Source organism: Pelodiscus sinensis, unplaced genomic scaffold (assembly GCF_049634645.1).
Source record: "Pelodiscus sinensis isolate JC-2024 unplaced genomic scaffold, ASM4963464v1 ctg40, whole genome shotgun sequence".
Classification (NCBI taxonomy): Eukaryota; Metazoa; Chordata; order Testudines; family Trionychidae; genus Pelodiscus; species Pelodiscus sinensis.
In genome coordinates, this window is record NW_027465932.1 from 1,013,030 (window position 1) to 1,038,963 (window position 25,934).

The 25,934-nt window shown below is 49.9% G+C and overlaps 1 protein-coding gene across 1 annotated transcript in view; it reads left to right on the forward strand.

Annotated features, from left to right (window-relative positions):
* Window positions 1-215: 215 nt before the first annotated feature.
* Window positions 216-25,934, forward strand: part of LOC142825172 (GTPase IMAP family member 7-like) — a 35,636-nt gene continuing 9,917 nt past the window's right edge. The window contains 5 exon segments of the mRNA XM_075916941.1: window positions 216-283; window positions 1,083-1,138; window positions 12,477-12,905; window positions 12,908-13,188; window positions 14,223-14,431. Coding sequence (XP_075773056.1) covers window positions 216-283; window positions 1,083-1,138; window positions 12,477-12,905; window positions 12,908-13,188; window positions 14,223-14,431 — 1,043 coding nt within the window.

The window sequence follows — 25,934 nt, forward strand, 5'->3', positions numbered from 1 at the left end:
ACCGGCCCCCGTTCTCCTGCACCATTCTCTGGATCACTTCCACCAGCTCCGAAACCTGCTCCGTCTGCTCTGCCCCGGTTGCTTTGTTGTTGAAAGCGCAGTAGCGGTTCCCACACGCCTGAATCAGCCTTTTAAGATCTTTGTTATCTGAGTATCTCACATAGTCATGCAGGGAACCAATCGCTAAATCTTCTTTCCGGGTGAACAGGACGACCATGTGCCTCATGGCTCCATCTCCAAAGATCTCCCGGACTCGCTTCACGGCTTCCTTGTCCTCTTCAGTGTAATGGCCCAGCTGGGTCACCAGCACGAACGCGTGAGGGTCTGGGGAAGAGAACCTCCAAGTTCCTTCCCAGAGCCCATGTGTTCTGCCTGGGTAAGTGCAGTCTTTTACTCTCTGGCCTCCCCAGCACACACCCCAGAACCTCTGTCCATTTGCAGTCCAGCACCTGAATGTGTCTCCCTTCCCCATTGGGCTGAGCTCGCAACTTAAGAACATAAGAACATAAGAACGGCCGTACTGGGTCAGACCAAAGGTCCATCTAGCCCAGTATCCTGTCTACCGACAGTGGCCAACACCAGGTGCCCCAGAGAGGGTGGACCGAAGACAATGATCAAGTGATTTGTCTCCTGCCATCCCTCTCCAGCCTCTGACAAACAGAGGCCAGGTACACCATTCCTACCACCTGGCTAATCGCCTTTTATGGACCCAACCTCCATGAATTTACATAGCTTCTCTTTAAACTCTGTTATAGTCCTAGCCTTCACAGCCTCCTCTGGCAAGGAGTTCCACAGGTTGACTATGCACTCTGTGAAGAAGAACTTTCTTTTATTAGTTTTAAACCTGCTACCCATTAATTTCACTTGGTGTCCTCTAGTCCTTATATTATGGGAACTAAAACATAACTTTTCTTTGTTCACCCTCTTCACACCACTCATGATTTTATAGACCTCTGTCATATCCCCTCTCAGTCTCCTCTTTTCCAAACTGAAAAGTCCCAGTCACTTTAGCCTCTCCTAATACGGGACCTGTTGCAAACCTCTAATCATTTTAGTAGCCCTTTTCTGAACCCTTTCCACAGCCAAAATACATTTTTGGAGGCGAAGAGACACTGTACACAGTACAGAAGATATGGGTGTACCATAGTTTTATACAAGGGCAGTAAGATATTCTGTGTCTAGATACTCTGCTGAGTATTGTGTCCAGTTCTGGGCACCACATTTCAAGAAGGATATGGAGAAATTGGAGAGGGTCCAGAGAAGAGCAACAAGAATGATGAAAGGTCTAGAGAACATGACCTATGAAGGAAGGCTGAAAGAATTGGGTTTGTTTAGTTTAGAAAAGAGAAGACGGGGGGGGGGGGGGGAGGGAGGGACATGATAGCAGTTTTCAGATATCTAAAGGGATGTCATAAGGAGGAGGGAGAAAACTTGTCCATCTTGGCCTCTGAGGATAGAACAAGAAGCAATGGGCTTAAACTGCAGCAAGGGAGGTTTAGGTTGGACATTAGGAAAAAGTTCCTAACTGTCAGGGTGGTCAAACACTGGAATAAGTTGCCCAGGGAGGTTGTGGAATCCCCATCTCTGGAGATATTGAAGAGCAGGTTAGATAAATGTCTATCAGGGATGGTCTAGACAGTAATTGGTCCTGCCATGAGGGCAGGGGACTGAACTCGATGACCTTTCCAAGTCCCTTCCAGTCCTAGTATTCTATGATTATATGATTTTCTATCCCTTTCTTAATAATTCCGGATAATATTGTTAACCTCTCCAGCTACAAACTCAATCCAGCAGAAGAGTCTGTCTTGTCCCGGGGTCTCTCTTTCTGCCCCACGTCCCCCACAAACTGGATACAATTTTGTGGTGACCTTGAGGCTTTTTTTCGCCGCCTCCGTCTCCGAGAATATTTCCAAACCACCACTGAACATCAATCTGACCTACCAGATCCCCCCTACCAACACCAAAGGAAAAATAATTCTATATGGACTCCCCCTGATGGTCAGAATTACAATCTGGATTTCTATAAACACAGCTTCCGCAACAACGCACAGACTGACATTATTCGCAAACGACAACAAGCGACACACAATCTTAGCCGCGCAGAACACCATGCCATCCAGAGTCTCAAAAACAACCTGGACATTGTAATCAAACCAGCTGACAAAGGGGGTGCTGTGGTCATTATGAATAAGGCCGACTATAAACAGGAGGCAACCAGACAACTCTCGAACACCACATTTTACAAACCTCTCGCCTCTGATCCCACCTTGGACTACCAAAAGAAACTACACTGTCTCCTTAAAAGCCTCCCCACAGCTACTCGGGAACAAATCCTCACAGAATCACCTTCTGACCCCCGACCAGGATTGTTCTATCTACTTCCCAAGATCCATAAACCTGGGCACCCCGGACGTCCCATCATCTCTGGTATTGGCACGCTCACTACTGGTCTATCCAGCTATGTAGACACTCTTCTCAAACCCTTCGTAACCAATACCCCCAGCTATCTCCGAGACACTACTGACTTCCTAAGGAAACTACAAAACATCGATAACCTCCCCAATAATACCATCCTTGCCACCATGGATGTAGAAGCTCTATATACCAACATTCCACATGAAGACGGATTACAAGCAATTAGAAACACTATCCCAGAGGACACTACTGCCAACCTGATAGCAGACCTATGTCACTTTGTTCTCACCCACAATTATTTCCAGTTTGAGAACAACTTATACCTCCAGATCAGCGGCACAGCCATGGGTACACGCATGGCCCCACAGTATGCTAACATCTTTATGGCTGACCTAGAACAACGTTTCCTCAACTCCCGTCCCCTTGCACCCCTCCTCTACCTACGGTACATCGATGACATCTTTATGATCTGGACACATGGCCAAGAAACACTGGAGATATTCCACAGAGATTTCAACAACCTACACCCCACCATCAACCTCAGCCTGGACCATTCTACACGAGAGATCCACTTCCTGGACACCACAGTACAAATCAACAATGGAAAATTAGACACCACTCTCTACAGAAAACCCACCGACTCATACAGTTACCTACATGCATCCAGCTCCCATCCAGAATACACCACACGATCCATCGTCTATAGCCAAGCCCTTCGATACAACCGCATCTGCTCTAACCCCACTGACAGAGACCAGAAGCTTCAGGATCTCTACCAAGCATTTATAAATCTCAACTACCCACCCAGAGAAATAAAAAAGCAAATTGAAAGAGCCAGACGAATACCTAGAAACCATCTACTTCAAGACAGACCCAAGAAAACCAACAATAGAACACCACTTGTCATCACCTACAACCCCCAACTTAAACCTGTCCAACACATTATCAATACACTACAGCCTATATTGGAACAGGATACCATACTCAAAGAGGCTCTGGGAGACAGACCCATAGTCTCCTATAGACAACCACCTAACCTCAAGATGATTCTTACCAACCACCACAGGACATACCACACTAATACCAACCCTGGTACCTTCCCTTGCAACAAACCCCGTTGCCAGCTTTGTCCACATATTCATTCTGCTGATACCATTATTGGACCTAACCAAGTGAGTTATAAGATCAAGAACACATATTCCTGCGCATCCAGAAATATAATCTATGCTATCATGTGCCGAAAGTGTCCGTCTGCTATGTACATTGGACAAACATCTCAGACACTTCGCCAAAGGATTAATGCCCACAAAACAGATATCAGACAAGATCACAAAGAAAAAACAGTTTCTTGCCACTTTAACCAGAAAGGACACTCTCTAAATGACTTAGCCACCTGCATTCTGCTACAAAGACCTTTTACATCTGCACTTGAAAGGGAATCCTCTGAACTGTCATTCATGTTCGACACTTGTCAACAAGGACTTAACAAGACTTTGAACTTTCTCACCCATTACCAAGACAGTTTCCCCAATTATCACCTGTAATACCATTAACTCACAAACATCCCACTCTCCCTACCTTTAATATCAGCAATTCACAGACACTTACCTTCCTTCCTCCCCCTTCCCACCCCCCCGCATCCCCCTTCTGTTCTGCAATGTGATTTGTCCTTTTCATATTTGTTCATTTTTTTTAATTGTATCCTTTGGTATATATGGTTGTGACTACTTTCTTCCACTATTTGATCTGAGGAAGTGGGTCTGGCCCACGAAAGCTCATCATCTAATAAACCATCTTGTTAGTCTTTAAAGTGCTACATTGTCCTGCATTTTAATAATTCCTAACATCCTATTTGACTTTTTTACCGCCACTGCACACTGTGTGGAAGGTTTCAGAGAACTATCCAAGATCTCTTTCCTGATTTGTCATAGCCAAATTAGCCCCCATCATTCCACGAGGAGTAACAGTTAATTTGGACTAAGGACTTAGTGCGAATTAACGTTCGGGCGAGTGATATTTCAAAATGGAGACTGGATGGGAAGATGCAAATAAAACCTGGGATATTTAAATCCCAGGTTTCATTTGCAACTCCGGTCACCTGATTTACCTACCTAGCTTGTATTAACGAGCTAGTGTAGACATACCCTTGTAGATGAGTAAGACATGATTTCCCTTTATAGAAACCATGTTGACTTTTGCCCAACAAATTATGTTCTTCTACATGCCTGACAATTTTATTCTTAACAATTTTTCAATTAATTTGACCGGTACTGAAGTTAGACTTACTGGTCTACAATTGCCCGGATCGCCTCTAGAGACCTTATTAAATATCGGTGTCATGTTAGCTACCTTCCAGTCAGTAGGTATAGAATCATAGAATCATAGAATAATAGGACTAGAAAGGACCTCAAGAGGTCATCGAGTCCAGCCCCCTGCCCTCAAGGCAGGACCAAGCTCCACCTACACCATCCCTGACAGATGTCTATCTAACCTGTTCTTAAATATCTCCAGAGAGGGAGATTCCACCACCTCCCTTGACAATTTATTCCAATATTTGACCACCCTGACAGGAATTTTTTCCTAATGTCCAATCTAAACCTCCCGTGCTGCACTTTAAGCCCATTACTCCTTGTCCTGTCCTCAGAAACTAAGAGGAACAAATTTTCTCCTTCCTCCTTGTGACACCCTTTTAGATATTTGAAAACCGCTATCATGTCCCCCCTTAATTTTCTTTTTTCCAAACTAAACAAGCCCAGTTCATGAAGCCTGGCTTCATAGGTCATGTTCTCTAGACCTTTAATCATTCTTGTCGCTCTTCTCTGTACCCTTTCCAATTTCTCCACATCTTTCTTGAAATGTGGCGCCCAGAACTGGACACAGTACTCCAGCTGAGGCCTAACTAGTGCAGAGTAGAGCGGCAGAATGACTTCACGAGTTTTGCTTACAACACACCTGTTGATACAACCTAGAATCATATTTGCTTTTTTTGCAACAGCATCACACTGTTGACTCATATTCAACTTGTGGTCCACTATGACCCCTAGATTCCTTTCTGCCATGCTCCTTCCCAGACAGTCGCTTCCCATCTTGTGTGTATGGAACTGATTGTTCCTTCCTAAGTGGAGCACTTTGCATTTCTCTTTATTAAACCTCATCTTGTTTACCTCTGACCATTTCTCTAACTTGCTAAGGTCATTTTGAATTATGTCCTTATCCTCCAAAGAAGTCGCAACCCCACCCAGTTTGGTATCATCTGCAAACTTAATAAGCGTACTCTCTATCCCAATATCTACATCATTGATGAAGATATTGAACAGTACGGGTCCCAAAACAGACCCTTGAGGAACTCCACTTGTTATCCCTTTCCAGCAGCATTTAGAACCGTTAACAACAACTCTCTGACTACGGTTATCCAGCCAATTATGCACCCACCTTATCGTGGCCCTATCTAAGTTATATTTGCATAGTTTATCAAGAATATCATGCGAGACCGTATCAAATGCCTTACTAAAGTCTAGGTATATGACATCCACCGCTTCTCCCTTATCCACAAGGCTCGTTATCTTATCAAAGAAAGCTATCAGATTAGTTTGGCATGACTTGTTCTTCACAAACCCATGCTGGCTATTCCCTATCACTTTATTACATTCCAAGTGTTTGCATAGGATTTCCTTAATTACCTGCTCCATTATCTTCCCTGGGACAGACGTTAAACTGACCGGTCTATAGTTTCCTGGGTTGTTCTTATTCCCCTTTTTATAGATGGGCACAATATTTGCCCTTTTCCAGTCTTCTGGAATCTCCCCTGTCTGCCATGATTTTTCAAAGATCATAGCTAAAGGCTCAGATACCTCCTCTATCAGCTCCTTGAGTATCCTGGGATGCATTTCATCAGGACCTGGTGACTTGCTGACATCTAACTTTCCTAAGTGATTTTTAATTTGTTCTTTGTGTATCCTATCTTCTAAACTTACCCTCCCTCTGCTTGTATTCACTACGTTAGGCACACCTCCAGACTTCTCGGTGAAGACCGAAACAAAGAAGTCATTGAGCATCTCCGCCATTTCCAAGTTTCCTGTTACTGCTTCTCCCTCCTCACTAAGCAGAGGGCCTACCCTGTCCTTGGTCTTCCTCTTGCTTTTAATGTATTTATAAAAGGTCTTCTTGTTTCCCTTTATGCCTGTAGCTAGTTTGATCTCATTTTGTGCCTTTGCCTTTCTAATCTTGCCCCTGCATTCCTGTGTTGCTTGCCTATATTCATCCTTTGTTAGTTGTCCTAGTTTCCATTTTTTATACGACTCCTTTTTTATTTTGAGATCGTGCAAGATCTCCTTGTTAAGCCAAGCTGGTCTTTTGCCATATTTTCTATCTTTCCTACACAGCGGAATTGTTTGCTTTTGGGCCCTTAACAACGTCCCTTTGAAATACTTCCAACTCTCCTCAGTTGTTTTTCCCTTCAGTCTTGCTTCCCATGGGACCTTACCTACAAGTTCTCTGAGCTTATCAAAATCTGCCTTCCTGAAATCCATTACCTCAATTGTGCTGGTCTCCCTTCTACCTTTCCTTAAGATCATGAACTCTATTATTTCGTGATCACTGTCCCCTATACTGTCTTCCACTTTCAAGTTCTCAACTAGTTCCTCCCTATTTGTTAAAACCAAATCCAGAACAGCTTCTCCTCTGGTAGCTTTTTCAACCTTCTGAAACAGAAAGTTGTCTCCAATGCAGTCCAGAAACTTATTGGATAGCCTGTGCCTCGCTGTGTTAGTTTCCCAACATATGTCTGGATAGTTGAAGTCCCCCATCACCACCAAATCTTGGGCTTTGGATAGTTTTGTTAATTGTTTAAAAAAGGCCTCATCCACCTCTTCCACCTGGCTAGGTGGCCTGTAGTAGACTCCTAGCATGATATCACCTTCGTTTTTACCCCTTTTAGCTTAACCCAGAGACTCTCTACACAGCTATCTCCTACGTTCATCTCCACTTCAGTCCAAGTGTGTACATTTTTAATATACAAGGCAACCCCTCCTCCCTTTTTTCCCTGTCTGTCCTTCCTGAGCAAGCCGTACCCTTCCATACCAACATTCCAATCATGCGTCCCATCCCACCAGGTTTCTGTAATACCAATGATATCATAGTTATATTTATTGGTTAGCAATTCCAGTTCTTCCTGCTTATTACCCATACTTCTCGCATTTGTATATAGGCATCTAAGATACTGATTTGATCTTGCCTCCCTGTTGTGCCCTGACCCTCCTTTCTCCTTGCCATTATAGGCCGTAGTCCCCCCCATTTCCAACCCATCTCCCAGTCCCGCACATGCAGCACTTACCTGTGGGCTTTGCTCACCTGCCCCCAACAAACCTAGTTTAAAGCCCTCCTCACAAGGTTAGCCAGTCTGTGTCCAAACAAGGCCTTCCCGCTCCTGGAAAGGTGAACTCCATCTCCGCCAAGCAGTTCATCCTGGAAGAACATCCTGTGATCAAGGAAACTGAATCCCTCCTGGTGACACCATCGTCGCAGCCAGGCATTCACCTCCAGGATGCACCTCTCTCTGCCCGGGCCCCTACCTTTGACAGGAAGGATAGAAGAGAATACCACCTGCGCTCCATACTCCTTCACCAGTACTCCCAAAGCCCTGTAGTCACACTTGATCCGCTCAGTGTCACACCTGGCAGTATCATTTGTGCCCACGTGGATGAATAGCATGGGGTAGTAGTCAGAGGCCTGGATAATCCTCGACAATGCCTCCGTAACATCTCGGATACGGGCCCCTGGCAGACAGCATACCTCTCGAGATGAGCTGTCAGGGCGACAGATGGGTGCCTCCGTTCCCCTCAGAAGAGAGTCTCCAACCACCACTACCCTACGTTTCCTCCTCGCAGTGGTGGCAGGAGACTGCTCAACCTTGGTGGTGCAAGGCCTGGTCTCCTCCACTGTGGGGGGTGACTCCTTGTCTCCTGCTGAAAGTAAAGTGTAACGGTTATGTAACAACACAGTGGGAGGGTTAGGAGCAGGGGTGGAACACTGCCTGCTGCCGGAAGTAACCAGCTGCCAGTGCTCACCCTGCACCACTGCCTCCTCCATAAGTGGCTGGTCAACAGTCCCACATCCTAGGACAGTGACCTCCGTGGACTCCACAGGAATACTGTCCAGGAATTCCTCATGGCTTCGAATGCTCCTCAGCCTGGCCACCTCCTCCTGTAGCTCTCCCACCTGCTGCCTGAGAGATTCCACCAGCAGGCACCTTTCACAATGGTTGTCTCCCCGAGCCTGGAGATCACTCAGTGGGAATTGCAAGCCACAAATACAGCAAGACCACACCAGGACCTGGGTAGAGGCAAACATGCTCAGGTTCTCTGTCTGGATACAGGCACAGGTGGAGGAGACAGGAGAAGTACTGGCACAAGCGCTTCGGGTCTTCATCACCATCAGTCACTCCCTCTGCTCAACTCCCCTGTCTGCAGTCCCCTGTCCGCTTCACTCCCCTGGTCGCACTGCTCTGGCTTTTTAAAGCCTGCTTGCCTAGGTCAGGCCTGCCCCCTTCTGAGTCACACAGGGGAAGGCTGAGCCTGAGGCTAATCAGAGGCAATCAAGGGAACAATGGCAGGCTCTCAGTCCCAACTGCCACAGAAGCTGAAACTGAAACTGCTAGCACTCACCTGGAATCAGACTCTCAATTCACACTTCAAACTGTAAAATTCAAACAGTCAGGCGCACACACACTCACACCACAGCTTGTACTCTCACTGGGTAGCCTCTTCGGCGGTGGGGTCGCTTTGCTCTCCCTCTTCAACTCCCCTGTCCAGACGTGTGAGGAGGCATCGAAAGCGGGCTTTCAGTCGCCCGAAGGCCCCTCCACCACGATGCGGGCCCTGGTCAGCCTGGCATTGAAGGCCTGGCGGGAGGGATTGAGGTGCCCCGTGTAGGGCTTCATGAGCCAGGGCTGCAGTGGGTAGGCGGCATCCCCCACCAGGCACACGGGCATGTCCACGTCCCCGACCCTGATGTGGCGGTCGGGGAAGAAGGTCCCGGCCTGCAGCCGCTGGCACACGGAGGAGTTGCGGTATACCCGGGCGTCGTGTGCTTTGCCGGACCAGCCCACATTAATGTCCGTGAACTGTCCCCGGTGGTCACACACGGCCTGCAGGATCACGGAGAAGTACCCCTTTCTGTTGACGTACCGGGACGCCTGGTGTTCCGGGGCACGGATGGGGATGTGCGTCCCGTCGATGGCCCCCCCGCAGTTGGGGAAGCCGAGGGCGCCGAATCCCCGGATGACGGCGTCCGGGTCGGCGAATCGCGGACCACCCTGCGGAGCAGCACCCAGTTGATGGCCTTGACCACCTGCGGAGAGAGACACAGCAAAGCGCCAATCAGTGGGGCGCCCGGGTGGCTGGGAGCGTGCGTGCCCTGGCAGTGCCCCGCGCCCCACTCCCAGAAGCAACCCCCCTGGCAGCGTGTAGTACGGCCGGGACAGCCCGACCCCTCCGGTGCGGGGCGCCTTCGCCTCCTCCCGCCCCCTCTTTGTCCCTGGGGTGGCCCATCCCCTCCTCATAGCTCCCCTCCCCCCCGGCTCGGTGGCCGACGAGTGCCATACCTGCATGAGCACCGCTCCGAGGGTGGATCTCCCTACGCCGAACTGGTTCCCGACGGATCGGTAGCTGTCCGGCGTGGAGAGCTTCCAGAGGGCGATGGCCACCCACTTCTGGAGGGGGATGGCGGGCCTCATGCGAGTGTCCCTTCTGCGCAGAGCAGGGGCGAGCCATTTGCAGAGCTCCAGGAAGGTGTCCCTCCTCATCGTAAAGTTCTGGGTCCACTGTCGGTCGTCCCAGCACTCCAGGACGATGCGGTCCCACCAGTCGGTGCTGGTGTCCAGACGCCAGACGCGGCAGGGTATGCCGGTGCCGGGGTGCCACTGCGGCTCCTCCAGAGCCCCCAGGGCGGCCAGGCAGAGAGGCAGGGGGCTGACGTGCACCAGGTGGTGCCAGGCAGCCTCGAGCCATTGCTGGCAGGCTTGCAGCAGCAAGTCCAGAAAGTGCACCAGAAGGTGCAGGGCGAGCTGTGGCTCCATGTTGCCACCTGCGGCAGCACCCCCGAAGGGAAGCACCGACACAGACGGGCACAGAGCCCAACGCTTTGCTGTCCCTCGGCGAGGTGGACAAGGAAGCAGGAAAAGTTGAGAACCGGCTGTCCAGGGGGGTCCCTTTAAGCTCGACCCTCAGATAGCCTCAGACAGCAGCCACACAAAGCAACTACTGACCTGATGCCCTGCCATAACCTGTTTCAGCCACCCTTAAATGCCCCCCTGCGTCCAATCAGTGTCCAATTAGAAAACACTAATTCAAACTAGTTTTTAGTTCTAGATGCGCTAGTTCGAATTAGCTTAGTTCGAATTAACTAATTCGAACTAAGTTAGTTCGAATTAGCGCTGTAGTGTAGACATACCCTAACTTTCTTTATTCACCCTCTCTACACCACTCATGATTTTATATACCTCTTTCATAGCCCCCCTCACTCTCCTCTTTTCTAAACTGAAAAGTCCCAGTCGCTTTAACCTCCCTTCATATGTGACCCGTTCCAAACCCCTAATCATTTTAGTTGCTCTTTTCTGAACCCTTTCTAAGGCCAAAATATCTTTTCTGAGGTGAGGAGACCACATCTGTACACGGTATTCAAGATGTGGGCGTACCATAGTTTTATGCATGGGCAGTAAGATATTCTGGGTCTTATTTTCTATCCCTTTCTTAATAATTCCTAGCATCCTAGTTGCCTTTTTGACTGACGCTGCACACTGCGTGGAAGTTTTCAGGGAACTATCCACAGTAACTCCAAGATCTCTTTTTTGATTTGTCGTAGCCAAATTAGCCCCCATCATACTAAACGTATAGTTGGGGTTATTTTTCCCGATGTGCATTACTTTACGCTTATCCACGTTAAATTTCATTTGCCATTTTGTTGCCCAGTCACTCAGTTTGGTGAGATCTTCTTGGAGTCCCTCAAAGTCTGCTTCTGTCTTGTCTATCCTAAACAGTTTGGTATCATCCACAAACTTTACCACCTCACTGCTTACCCCTTTTTCCAGATCATTTATGGATAAGTTGAACAGGATTGGTCCCGGGACTGACCCTTGAGGGACACTACTAGTTACCTCTCCCCATTCTGAATGTTTACCATTTATTCCTACCCTTCATTTCCTGTCTTTTATCCAGCTCTCAATCCATGAAAGGACCTTCCCTCTTATCCCATGGCCATGTAATTTACACAAAAGCCTTTGGTGAGGGACCTTGTTAAAGACTTTCTGAAAATCTAAGTATACTATGTCTACTGGATCTCCCTTGTCTGCATGTTTGTTAATCCCTTCAAAGAACTCTAAGGCTGTGTCTAGACTACATGGCTCCATCGATGGAGCCATGTAGATTAGGCTGATCGGTAAAGGGAAATGAAGCCACCATTTAAATAATCGCTGCTTCATTTAAATTTACATGGCTGCCGCGCTGAGCCGACAAACAGCTGATCAGCTGTTTGTAGGCTCAGCGCGCTAGTCTGGATGCTCCCGCACCGACCTGAAAGCCCTTTATCAACCTCCCCGTTATGCCTCGTAGGATGAGGTTTACCGGGGAGGTCGATAAAATACTTTCATGTCGGCAGGGGAGCGCCCAGACTAGTGCACTGAGCCGACAAACAGCTGATCAGCTGTTTGTCGGCTCAGCGCGGCAGCCATGTAAATTTAAATCGCGGCTTCATTTCCCTTTGCCAAACAAACAAATCTACATGGCTCCGTTGACGGAGCCATGTAGTTTAGACGTACCCTAATAGATTAGTAAGACATGATTTCCCTTTACAGAAACCATGTTGACTTTTGTCCAACAAATTATGTTCTTCTAAGTGCCTCACAATTTTATTCTTTACTATTGTTTCCACTAATTTGCCCGGTACTGAAGTTAGACTTATCAATCGGTAATTGCCAGGATAAACTCTAGAGCCTTTTTTAAATTTTGGTGTCACCACCACCTTGTGACCCGGGCACTGATGTGACAAGTCTCACTTATTCCCCACAGATTCCTATGCTGGCGGCCAAGGCCCCAAAGGACCTAACCTGAGAATCATCCTTATTGGCAAAAGAGGAGCTGGGAAAAGTGCGACAGGAAACACCCTCCTCGGCGAGAGCAGGTTTGAGTCCAAGCTCAGCGCAAAGCCAGTGACACAGACGTGCGCTGCAGGGAGGGTGACATGGAATGGGAGGGAGGTTCTGGTTATCGATACTCCTGATTTTTTGGACACTAAGGTCCCCACAGAAGCCTCTGCCCAGGAGATCGCTCGATGCATCGCGCTGTCCTGCCCTGGCCCCCACGCGCTGCTGCTGGTCACACAGCTGGGCCATTACACTGCCGAGGACCAGGCAGCTGTTGAGCAGGTCCGAGAGATCTTTGGAGAGGAGGCCATGAAGTATGTGATCGTGCTGTTCACCCGGAAAGAGGACTTGGACAGTGCTCGCTGATTTACTATGTGACTGGCTGTCATACCCCTGCTCTTCGGGGGCTGGTGGCAGCATGTGGGAACCGTTGCTGCGCTTTCAATAACAGAGCGACGGGCTCGGCGCGCGAGGAGCAGATCCGTGAGCTGAGGAAGGTGGTTGAGGGGATGATGCAGGCCCAAGGAGGCCGATGTCTCACCAGTGAGATTTATAGACATGCCGTGGAGAAGAGGCAGCAGCAGACCAAGGACCTGGAGGAGAAGTTCAGGAAGCTGGAAGAAGAAAAGGTGAAGGACATTGTGGCGGGTTTTAAGGGTGCGAGCCTCGCACCCCCGAATCCCCCCGGGCTGAGCCGGCGGGGTGGGGTGGGGCTCCGCGAACCCACCGCCTTCCAAATGCCCTGTTGCCCCGCCCCCCGGGGTTCGCGGGCGAGTCTGGCCCCGGGTGCGATCACCCCTCGCCCCGAGTAGGGCCGAGGGGGCTCAGCGGACCCGGACCTGTAACGTCCCGGGCGGCCCCCGGCCGGGGGCCCGACCGGGGCTCTTGAGCCGTCCCTCTACTCTTTGTCCCCTTGCCTCGTTGCCCCTCTCCGCGGGGAAGGGAAGGGGTGTTGCGTTCGACCGTCGCTGCCTTTTTGGGCTTGCGCCGAGGTCGGGTGTGGGGGGGAGTGGGAGACCCGGGCCCGCCCTCACCACCGGGTCCCAGCCCGAGGCCCTAAGTGAGATGGGTGCTTTAAGGCGCTCCCCTCACGGCAGGCGGGGCAGCCGCCCGAAACTCACCTGCCCACGGGCGCCAGAACGGCCCCGCCTCGGACTCCTTCCACCCCCGATGCTCCGGCCCCCTGGGCCGGTGCAGAGTCGGGTCACTTACCCCGTCGTAGCCGTCGGGTTCGTCCCAATGCGAGCCTCCAACTGCCGGGGTCGTCTCCCTTGGTCGCCCGGAAAGCCGGGTGCTTGGGGTGCCGGGAAGCCAGGGTGGCTGCCCGCTCGCTTCCCCCTTCTTGGGCGTCCCGGTGCCCTTGTTATGGGCGCAGCTGGGTGACGTCGGGGCCGTCAGCCCCGCCCCCTCCGGCGGATCCCCGCGCGGCTCCGGCCGGAGCGTGCCCGCGGCTTCCGCCCGGGGCGCGAACCGGGGCGCCCGCGCCGGACGCCTCCCGGGCCCCCGGTGCTTCCCCCGTCCCCTCTGGCGCGCTCCCGCCCCCGCCTTTAGCCGCTGCGGGGCCGGCGGCGCCGCGCCGAGCGGCTTCTGGCCGTCCCTGGCCGCCGCTTCCTGCCGGAGCGGGGGGGCCTCCCCCGCCCCTAGTGCGGACCCTGCCGGGTCCGTCACAGACATAATCCATCGCTTCAAAGAGAAACACAGAGCTCTAAAGCAGGGCTTACACTCTACACCAGAGGCAGTGTGGGAAATCCATCTCACACTGGGCCAGGATGTGTATCAAGCTTTAGAAACATTGTCAGAAGCACAGAAAGCCATGGAGGAAGAAGATGAAGAAAACCTGCTGAGAGAAATAAAGAAATATCACCAAAAAAATGAAACCAAGCCAAGGAGGAGATAAGCAATAATGACAGGGTAATAAGATTGGCTCTGCATTTGCATATTTAATTACACTTACTCTGGTGCAATTGGGACCTGGTTTTCCATGCTGTTTGGAGAAAACCAAGGGAGCCATGATGAGATTTCAAGAGGAAGGGCTCCATGCTGTGTTATTTAGGGGGAATTGGAAGCTGTGAGAGGCTAAGTGTTGAGTGTGCTTGACACTCCACAGTTAAGCAGATTGAAATCTCAGTACGATGAGAGTGATCTTCTTTTTATGAACTGATCTGAAATTAACAAATGAAATATGTGGAGATCATGGTCTCCTCCTCCTCCTCCTCCTCCTCCTGCTTCTCCTCCTCCTTCTCCTCCTCAGAATCATAGAACATTAGAACTGGATGGGACCTTGAAAGGTCATTGACTCCATTCCCCTGCCCTCATAGTACGACCAAACACTGTCTACATAATCCCTGATAGACATCGATCAAATCTTCTCCTCCTCCTCTTCTATTTCTTCTCTTCCTCCTTCAACTCAACCTCCATCTTCATCGTCCTTTTCTTTCTTCTCCTTCTCCTCCTACTTTTTCTCCTCCTGTCCTGCTCCTCCTTCTCCTCTTCCTAATTCTCCATCTACTTCTTCTTCTTCTTCTTCTTCTTCTTCTTCTTCTTCTTCTTCTTCTCAGCAGAATCGTAGAATACTGGAACAGGAAATGACCTTGAGAGATCATCAAGTCCAGTGCCTTTCCTCACAGCAGGACCAAGCACTCTGTAGATCATGCTTAACAGATATCTGTACAGTATCCTCCTCTTCTTCTCCTCCTCCTTATTTGATGCCACCTCATTACCCTTATCTTCTTTTCCTTCTTCTCCTTCTCCTCCCTTCACTCCTCCATCTCATCATTTTACTTCTCCTGCTCCTCCACCTCCTTCTTAATTTCCTTTATCTCCTCCTTCTCCTCTATCTTCTTCATATTCACCTCTTCCTCCATCTCTTCTTCTCTTTGGGTATATCTACACTACAAAGTTAATTTGAAATAACAGCAGTTATTTTGAATTAACTTTAATAGCGTCTACACAGGCAAACCACTATTTTGAAATAAATTTGAAATAGTGGAGCCCTTATTTCGAATTTGGTAAACCTCATTCTACAAGGAGTAACACCAAATTCAAAATAGCTATTTTGAATTAAGTGCTGTATAGACACTTAATTTGAAATAGGAGGCCTCCAGCTCTTCACACTGCCTGTGCCAGCTCCAACCCTGCCAGCCCAGAGCCAGCAGTGGCCACCAGGACCCCATACCCATTGGCCCTAAAACATGAGCAAGCAAGCCACTTGTACCCAGCCCTCCACCACTCCCCAGGAGCAGTCTGACAGCTCCCAGGAGCCTGACAGGGGCTGGAAGGGCAGGCACCTTCCTGGTCCAGGGTGGAGATCATGGACCTTATTCAGGTTTGGGGGGGATGCCCTCAACGTCCATGATCTCTGCACTAGACAGAGGAACGTGGCTGTCTATGGCAGGATAGCTGCCAGCCTGGCCACCAAAGGCCACATGCAAATCCAGTAGCAGGTTAGCATGAAAGTCAGGTTGGTCCGGCAATACCCCCAACCCTGAGCCCTGAGCTTCCCCTCCCCCTTCTTCCCCTGGCTTCCCCCTTCCACCTCCCTCCTCCCAGGTTTCCCCCTCCCCTCTCCCACCTTTTTTTCCCAGTCTCCCCAGAGGTTCATCCCCCCCAGTTTTGTTCAATAAACCCAGTTTCTATTTTTGAACACATGTATCTTTTATCTGACATCAGGAAGGGCGTCTAGAGAGGGGAAGTGGAAGTCCATCCGGCCACCATTTTTAAATGCCACTAGTCCAGACTAACTGCCTGTGGCTACACGCAGCAGATAAATGGTAGTTCTTAGTTTGAATTACCTGTTACACCTCATTCCAGGTTTATTGTAAATCTGCTGCCTATTAATTTCTTTTTTTGGCCTGTCATTCTCATATTGTTGGAATAAATAACTAACTATTCTTTATTCACTTTTTCCACATCAGTCATGATTTTATAGATCTCTCTCATATCCCCCCTTAGTCTCCTCTTTTCTAAGATGAAAACTCCAAGTCTTTTTAATCTCTCTTCATATGGGACCTGTTCCAAACCCCTCAGCATTTTTTTGTCATTTTCTGAATCTTTTCCAGTACCAATATATCTTTTTTAAAATGATGCGACCTCATCTGCACACAGTGTTCAAGATATACAGGTACCATGGTTTTATATAGAGACATTATTCTCTACCACTTTTTTAATGATTCCTAACATTCTATTTGCTTTTTTGACTGCCACTGCACACTGAGTGGATCTTTCAGAGATCTATCCATAGTAACTCCAAGATCTTTCTCTTGAGTAGTTGAAGCAAAATTAGTTCACATCATATTGTTTGTCTAGTTGGGATTATTTTTTTCCAATGTGCACTACTTTACATTTATCAACATTATATTACATTTGCCATTTTGTTCCACAGTCACTTAGTTTGGTGAAATCTTTTTGAAGCTCTTCACACTCTGCTTTGGTCTTCACTGTCTTGAACAGTTCCATATCAGCTTCAAATTTTCCACCTCTCTGTTTACCCCTTTCTCCAGAGCATTTATAAATAAGTTGAATAGGTTTGTTCCTACAACAGACCCTTGACAAACCCCACTACTTACCTCTCTTCACTCGGAAAACTTACCATTTATTCCTACCCTTTGTTTCCTGTCTTTAACCAGTTACCAGTCCACAAAATAACCTTACCTCCTATCCCATGACAACTTACTTTACTTAAGAGCCTTTGCTGAGGGACTTTGTCAAAGGCTTTCTGGAAATCCAAGTACTCTATAATCACTTAATTCCCCCTTGTCCATATGTATGTTGAACCCCTCAAAGAAGATCAGTAAGGCAGGATTTCGCTCTATAGAAACCACGTTGACTTTCCCCAAACAAATTATGTCCATCCATGTGTCTGACAATTTTATTCTTTACTATAGTTTCAACTAATTTGCCTGGTATTGATGTTAGACTTACTAGTCTGTAATTGCCACAATCACCTCTAGAGCCCTTTTTAAATATTGGTGTCGTGTTAACGATCTTCTTCCAATCATTAGGTACAGAAGCTGATTTAAAGGTTAGGTTACAAACTAATTTCCCATCTTAGTTCTTTCAGAACCCTTGGGTGAATGCCATCTGGTCCTGGTGACTTGTTACTGTTAAATTTACCAATTTGTTCCAAAACCTCCTCTAATGATTCCTCAATCTGGGACAACTCCTAAGACCTGTCACCCCCCAAAAATGGCTTATGTTTGGGAATCTACCTAACATCCTCCGGCATGAAGCCCAAAGTAAAGAATTCATTTAGTTTCTCTGCAATGACTTGGTCACCTTTTAGTGCTCTTTAGCATCTTGATTATCTAGGGGGCCCATTGGTTGTTTAGCCAGGTTCCTGCTTCTGAGTCACTTATAAACATTTCATTATTATTTTTTCAGTTTTTGGTTAGCTGCTCTTCAAACTCCTTTTTGGCTTTTTTTATTACAGTTTTACACTTAATTTCACAAAGTTTATGCTCTTTTCTATTTACCTCACTAGGCTTTGACTTTCACTTTTAAAAACATATCTTTTTATCTGTCTCTACTTATTTTACCTGGTTAAGACACGGTAGCACTTACTTTCTTACTTGGTTCTCTGTTTTTTGTTGTTGTTTTTTTTCATTTAGGGTATACATTTAAGTTGGGCCTCTATTATGGTGTCTTTGAAAAGTTTCCATGCAGCTTGCAGAGATTTTACTTTTCTTACTGTACCTTTTAATATATGGCTACGTCTAGACTGGCATGATTTTCTGGAAATGCTTTTAACGGAAAAGTTTTCCGTTAAAAGCATTTTCGGAACAGAGTGTCTAGATTGGCACGGACGCTTTTCCGCAAAAGCACTTTTTGTGGAAAAGCGTCCGTGCCAATCTAGACAGGCTTTTCTGCAAAAAAAGCCCTGATCGCCATTTTCACGATCAGGGCTTTTTTGCAGAAAACAAATCTGAGCTGTCTACACTGGCCCTTTTGCGCAAAAGTTTTGCACAAAAGGACGTTTGCCCGAACAGGAGCAGCATAGTATTTCCACAAGAACACTGACAATCTTACATGAGATCGTCAGTGCTTTTGCAGAAATTCAAGTGGCCAGTGTAGACAGCTGGCAAGTTTTTCTGGAAAAGTGGCTGATTTTCCGGAAAAACTGGACAGTCTAGACACAGCGTATGTGTAACTAATTTTCTCATTTTTGTGTAGTTCCCCCTTCTCAAATTAAATGCCACAGTGATGGGCCGAGGAGGTGTTTTTCCCACCACAGAGATGTTAAATTTTATTACATTGTGGTCACTATTTCCAATGGTCACCTCTCGGACCTGATTCTGCGCTCCACTTAGGACTAAATCAAGAATTGCCTCTTCCCTTGTGGGTTCCAGAACCAGCTGCTCCAAAAAGCAGTCATTTAAGGTATCAAGAAATTTTATCTCTGTATCCCGTCCTGAGACGATGTGTACCCAATCAATGTGGAGATAGCTGAGATCCTCATGTATTACTGAGTTTTTTATTTTGGTAGCCTCTCTAATCTCCCTTAGCATTTCATAGTCACTATCACTGTCCTTATCAGGGGGCTTGATAATAGATCCCTGCTGCTATATTCTTATTATTGGAGCATGGAATTATTATACATAGAGGCTGTGTCTATACAGCACTCCTTTTCCGGAAAAGGAATGCAGATGAGACAAGTCAGAATTGCAAATGAAGTGGGGATTTAAATTTTCCCCGCTTCATTTGTATAAACATGGCTGACGCTTTTTTCCGGCTCGGGGCTTTGCCGGAAAAAAGCGCTAGTCTAGACGGGGATCTTTCGGAAAATAAAGCCTTTTCCAAAAGGTCCCTTATTCCTGATTTTAAGAGTTCTACAGTGTCCCAGAAAATCTCATCTGCATACCCCTCTGCCTCCCTTAGCTCCTTTAAATCAGCCACCCTGGTCTACAAAGCCTGTATGTACTGTCTGAGGGCCAGGAGCTCCTTGCACCTCTTCCTACTTCTTATCATCATCATCACAGAATAGTGGAACTGGAAGTGGCCTTGAGAGGTCATCGAGTCCAGTGCCTGCCATCAGGGCAGGACTAAGCACTTTCTAGATCATCCCTGATAGATATTTATACAACCTTCTCCTCTTCTACTTCTCCTACTAATTCTTTGACTCCACCTCCTCATCCTCATCCATCTCCTTCTCCTTCTCTTCATTCTCCTCGTCCTACTATTTATCCTTATCCTCCATCTCCTCCTTCTTCCCCTCCTCCTTCCTCTTCTCCTCCCCCTCCTTCCCTTATCCTCCTTTTCCTCCTCCTCCTCTGTCTCTGTGACAGGATCCCGTGACCCTGCACTGGACCCCCCGAGGCCAGCGCCCTGCTGGCACTGAGAGGGAGCCCTTACCAGCCATGAGGGGGAGGGGATGGCCCCATGTCACATCAGCGTGGGGGGTGGGGCTATGTCAGTGACGTCATGGCAATGTCCTGCTTGGGGCCAGCGGAAGGGAGGAGGGAGTGTGGGGCATGCCAATGCCGGGGAGAAAGGACGTTCGGCGAAGTCCCCTTTTAGTGGCAGGGGAAGTGCCAGGCTGGCTCATGGCGGGGAGGTAGCGAGCCCTAATAGGAGACCCCTGGAGGGGGAGGAGAGAGGATGTAGCCCAGGGCAGGGCGGCGATCCTAGCCTGTGGGCTGGCGAATTTAGGTGGGCAGCCCCACCAGCTGGATTTAGACCGCAGCGTGGTCCAAGTCCTTAGGGCCCTGGGTTGGGGCCTGTGAGTGAGGGCGGGCCCAGGCCCGCCTCTCTCCTCTCTCCCGTATAGAGGAGCACCATAAGAGGACTCTGGCTAGAGACAATTGACCCTATCAACCGCCAAGGAAGTGGCTGGTGGGACATAGGAGGATGCAATGCCCAGAATCAGGGGACAAGGGACCCGGGGCACAGGACTGACCCCCATGTGTGTGGTCACAGTCTCCTCTTCTTCCTTCTTTTTCCCCTCTTAATTCTCCTGCTCTTTGTAATCCTCCTCCTTCCCCTTCTTCTTCACCACCTTGTCATTCTCCTTCTCCTTCTCCTCCACCTCATTCTCATCATCATCATTGAATACTAAAATGAGAAATTACCTTGAGAAGTCATTGAAACCAGTGCTTGCCCTTATTGAAGGTCCAAATACTTTCTAGATCACCCCTGATAGGTAACTATATTGCCTTCTCTTTGGGTATGTCTACACTACAAAGTTAGTTCGAACTAACGGACATTAGTTCGAACTAACTTTAATAGGTGCTACACTAGCGCTCCGCTAGTTCGAATTTGAATCGAACTAGCGGAGCGCTTAGTTCGAACTAGGTAAACCTCATTTTACGAGGACTAACGCCTAGTTCGAACTAGCTAGTTCGAACTAAGGGCTGTGTAGCCCTTTAGTTCGAACTAGTGGGAGGCTAGCCCTCCCCAGGTTTCCCTGGTGGCCACTCTGGCCAACACCAGGGAAACTCTATGCCCCCCTCCCGGCCCCAGACCCCTTAAAGGGGCACGGGCTGGCTACGGTGCCCGTGCCAGGTGCAAGCCTGCCAGCACCCAGCTAGCAGACCCTGCACCTGGCACGGCACAGAGCCACCCACCCGATGCCCCCAAGCCCACCCCCTCTTGCCGGGACCAGGCTGGCGGCTCCCGGGAGCTTGCCCTGGACCGCAAGAGGCGGGCACCTTCCTGGGCTAGTGCGGACATCGTGGACCTCGTCCACGATCTCCGCACTAGGCACAGGAAAGTGGCCGGGTTGGGCAGGAGAGCTGCCAGCCTGGCCACCCAGGAGCAGGTGTGCATGAAAATCAAGGGGGTCCACTGAGACCCCCGACACTGAGCCCTGAGCTTACAATGGCCGTCCTGGGTCAGACCAAAGGTCCATCTAGCCCAGTAGCCTGTCTGCCAACAGCGGCCAACCCTAGGGACCCTGGAGGGCATGGACCGAAGACAATGACCAAGCCATTTGTCTCGTGCCATCCCTCTCCAGCCTTCCACAAACTTTGGGCAGGGACACCACTCCTACCCTCTGGCTAATAGGACTCCATGGACCCAACCTCCATCACTTTATCTCACTTCCCTTTAAACTCTGTTCTAGTTGTAGCCTTCACAGCCTCCTGCAGCAAGGAGTTCCACAGGTTAACTATTTGCTTTGTCAAGAACAACAACTTTCTCTTACTAGTTTCAAGCCTGCTACCCATTCCTTTCCTTTGGTGTCCTCTAGTCCTTCTTTATGGGAACTCAGGAAGAACTTTTCTGAATGCACCCTCTCCACCCAACCCCTGCTTTTAGAGACCTCTATCCTGTCCCCCCTCCGTCTCCTCTTTTCTAAGCTGAACAGTCCCAGTCTCTGTAGCCTCTCTTCATCTGGGACCTGTTCCCAACCCCTGATCATTTTAGTTGCCCTCCCCTCTCCCAGCCTTTCTCTTCCCCTCTCCCACCTCCTTTTCCCAGTCTCCCCCAGTTTTTTTTCAATAAAGACAGAGTCAATGTTGGAAGAAACGTTATCTTTATTTTGTACATCAATAAGAAGGGGGGCTAAGGAAGGGTAAGTGGAAGGAGGTGAGGGAGGAATGGGGTACGAGCCCCCGATGGGGAGGACTGGGCTGGCTCTGCGGGCTTCTGGGGGTGGAAGCTCTCCTGCAGCCCCCCAATTACTCCCCCTCCCCAGATGGCAGCCTGCGGCAAGTGCAGCCGGGCTGATGGCCGAGTGGTTTGATGTGCCCAGTGTGGGCACTCAGGGCACTCCAAGCCAGAACTTCTTTGCAAGCGGGGCACCCCTTAGAACTGTGTGTCCGGGGTGGGGGTCGGGACCCTTTAAGCGCAGCCCTCGGCTAGCCTGAGACAGCATCTCCATGCTCTAAGTCCTCCTTTTATGCCCTGCCGGCACTGCTTCCGGCCATCCTTAAGCCCTGTTCAGAGTCCACTCAATGTGGACTTGCTAGTTCGAACTAGCAAAACGCTAGTTCGAACTAGTTTTTAGTTCTAGACGCGTTAGTTCGAACTAGCTTAGTTCGAATTAACTAATTCGAACTAAGTTAGTTCGAACTAGCGCTGTAGTGTAGACGTACCCTTTCTCTTCTTCTTGTTCTTTGACACCACCTCCTCATCCTCATTCTCCTTCTGCTCTTTCTCCTGCTCCTCTTTTACTCTGACATCTTCTCTGTCCCCTCCTCCTCCTCCTTCTCCTGCTCCTGCTCCTGCTCCTTTTCCTAATCCTCTTCCTTCTCCTTCTTATGCTCCTCCTTCTCCTCCTCTTCAGAATAATAGAGCACTAGAACTGGAAAGGACCTTGAAAGATCATCAAGGACCTTCATGGCAGGACTCAGCACTTTCTAGTGCACCTCTCACAGACATCTCCTCCTCCACATACAACCTCATCCTCCTCTTATTCTTCTCCTCCTCCCACTTTGACACCACCTCCTCATCCTCATCCTCAACTTTCTCCTTTTCCTTCTACTCCTTCTCCTTTGCCTCCCACTTCTCCTCCTCTTCTCACTTCTCCTTAGTTGTCTTCTCCTCCTGCTCCTCCTCCTTCACCTTTTCCTCCTTCTCTCCTTTCTCCTACTCCTTATCCTCATTCTCCTCCTCCCCATTCACTCCCTCTTTCTTCTCCTCCTGATCTTCCTAATTGTCCTACTTTTCCTTCTCCTTTTCCACCTCTTTCTTCTTCTACTCCTCCCTCTCCTCTTTCTTTTTCTTCTCCATCTACTCCTTTTCCTCCTCCTCCTTCTCCTCAGAATAATAGAATACTACAACTGGAAGGGACCTCAAGAGGTCATTGAGTCCAGTGCCTTCTAGTTCATCCAAGCACTTTCTAGTTCATCCATGATAGATTTCTCTACAACCTCCCCCACTGTTTACTCTTTTCCCCTCCCACATTGACACCATTCCTTCATCCTCACTTTTCTCCTTCTCCTTTTCCTCCTTCATCTCATTTTTTCCTTATATTCCTCCTCCTTCTCTTCCTCCTCCTTTTCATCATTCTCTTCCTCATGCTTCTCATCCTCTTCCTTTTCCTCCTTCTTCTTTTCTCCAACCCCTTCTCCGCCTGCTGCTCCTCCTTCTCTTAGAGTATGTCTACACTACAGCGCTACATCTACATTGTCATGATTTTGTGCAAATACTCTTTAACGCAAGAGTTTTTGCATTAGAGTATTTGTGCAAGAGAGCATCTGTATTGGTCCGGGACTCATTGTAGGAATGATGTGCTTTTGTGCAAAAGCGCGTCTACATTGGCAGGACACTTTTGCGCAAAAGCAGAAGCCCGGAACCATTTTGAAAAGGGCAAAAGGGCACCAGCCCTTTCTGGGGGCGGGGCTGGAGCTACTTTGAGACACGTACTTAAGGGAATCTCCCCGATCAGCCATTTCTCTTCTGCTGCGAGCTTTAGTACCTCTTGCAGGGACTGACAGCCGTAGCAGTTCTACTTGTGGTTGCCCTCTGCCTTGTTGGACACCACTGCCTTGTGCTTTAGTGCCATTAGCCATTTTGGACTTCAGCTCTCTTTTTGTGCCATGGAGCCAGGGGTGGCCTTGTGCCTGCTCTGGCCCCTTCAGTCCATTTTGGAGTGTCTGTAGCTGCTGCTCCAGGCTGCTGCACTCCTCATCCAGGACCTCAAGGCGCAAGTCACTCTGGACTCCTTCACCAGGGAGGCCATGGTGTCCCTGTGGCATCCCCACCCCACCGTGGAGAGGCCCTTGTGGAGAAAGGACACCAGTACCGACTGGTGGGACCGGCTGGTCCTGGGGCAATGGGACGACCAGCAATGGCTCCAGAACTTCCGCATGCGAAAGCGGACATTCCTGGAGCTGTGTGCCTGGCTCACCCCTGCGCTCCAGAGAGCCACCACCCGGCTGCGGGCCCCCATCCCAATGGACAAGAGGGTCACCATTGCAGTATGGAAGCTGGCCACCCCGGACAGCTACCGATCAGTGGAACACTAGTTCGGGGTGAGCAGATCGACTGCTGGGGGCATTGTCATGCAGGTAAGTCCTGGGGGGGGGGGGGGGGGGTGCAGGGGAGGGTGCTGCACTCCATGCCGAGGGACAGGCAAGACTCCAGGCTGGGCTGATGGGGAATGCCCCATCACCCAGGGGTTTGGGCAGTCCCTCCCTTGCACAGGCCTGCTGGTGGGGAGGAGGGGAGATCTTCAGGTGAGGGGGTCCTGGGTGTGTGTGAGTGTGAGTGTGAGGGCAGAGGGCATCACGGGGGAGGGGGTGGGAAGCCCCCAAGAGAGCACCCACTGGGAGGGGTGGCCCCAGCGACTGCTTCTGTGGGGGTGGACCTGCAAACGGGGGTCAGGCCATGTCGGGGCAGGCAGCATGGGGAGTTAGGCAGGAGGGGCAGGAGAAAGAGGGGGCATTATGGGAGCAGCAGGGGCAGGAGCAGGAGGGATGGCGGGTGCATGGGGCAATGCCATGCCATAATGAATGGCATGGCCAATGTGCGCGGTGAAGGTGGAGATGGCATCTGCCATGCTCATACACTGGGCCTGGAAGGGGCCCCAGGCCTGCTGGTGCTACTCCAGTTCCGCCTCCACCCGGCGCGTGATGGCTGCCTCCACCAGTTCGATGGCCTGCACGAACCACCAAAGCAGTTGGTCCCACTGCTGGACCCACCAGCTTGGTGCTTGGGCGGCTGGGGGTGCTGCCACTGCTGCAGGGCTGGAGGGTCCCCTGCTCCTGCTTGGTCCCACTGCAGGGAAGAGAAGAAAGGATGGGTGGGTCAGTCAGGCAGGCCGGCCACTGTCCCCGCACCTCATGCCCTCTACCCCTGAGCCCAGGTGACCCCACAGTAGTGTGGCTTGGGCCCACTCGGTTACCCCCCCCCCCTCTGTGTTGTATGTTTGCATACAGGACCGCCCCTGGAGTAGGGTCCTCCTCCATGTATTGTAACCACCGGTCTGTGTCCTGGCCCCTTGGGAGGTGGGAGGGCGCTTGTGTTGTGTTAACCCGTGGAACTCCCTGCTGGTGGAGGCTGTGAGGCTTTGGGCTAACCAATGGTGTTTGACAGGGAGTGAGATGAATCCCCACACAGTGCCTGGGAGCACGTCTGGCAGAGGTGGTCTGGGTTCTCAGATCCCATCGCGTGGGATATCTCCTGGACAGAACCAGGAGAGTGACTGGGGAGTGTCCCATCCTTGCAGCAAAACTCAGGTGGCCCTAGGGCCGGCCTGAGCACTTCCCCCCTCCCCCTCCCACTATCCCTCACACACGTAGCCCAGGGACATGTGTGGCCGCAGTGGGGACTTCTGTCGGGGGGCCAGCCAAGGCACCGGGAGCAGGCGAGGAGCTCGGGGGGGCCCCGCTCACAGGCTGTGATGCTGCGGTTTTGCCAGGAGCAGCTGGCTGTGCCTCACAGCCAGGCATGGGACAGTGTGCCGTTCTGCGTGCTGCACCCTCGCGGAGGTGCAGGCTCTGGGCTG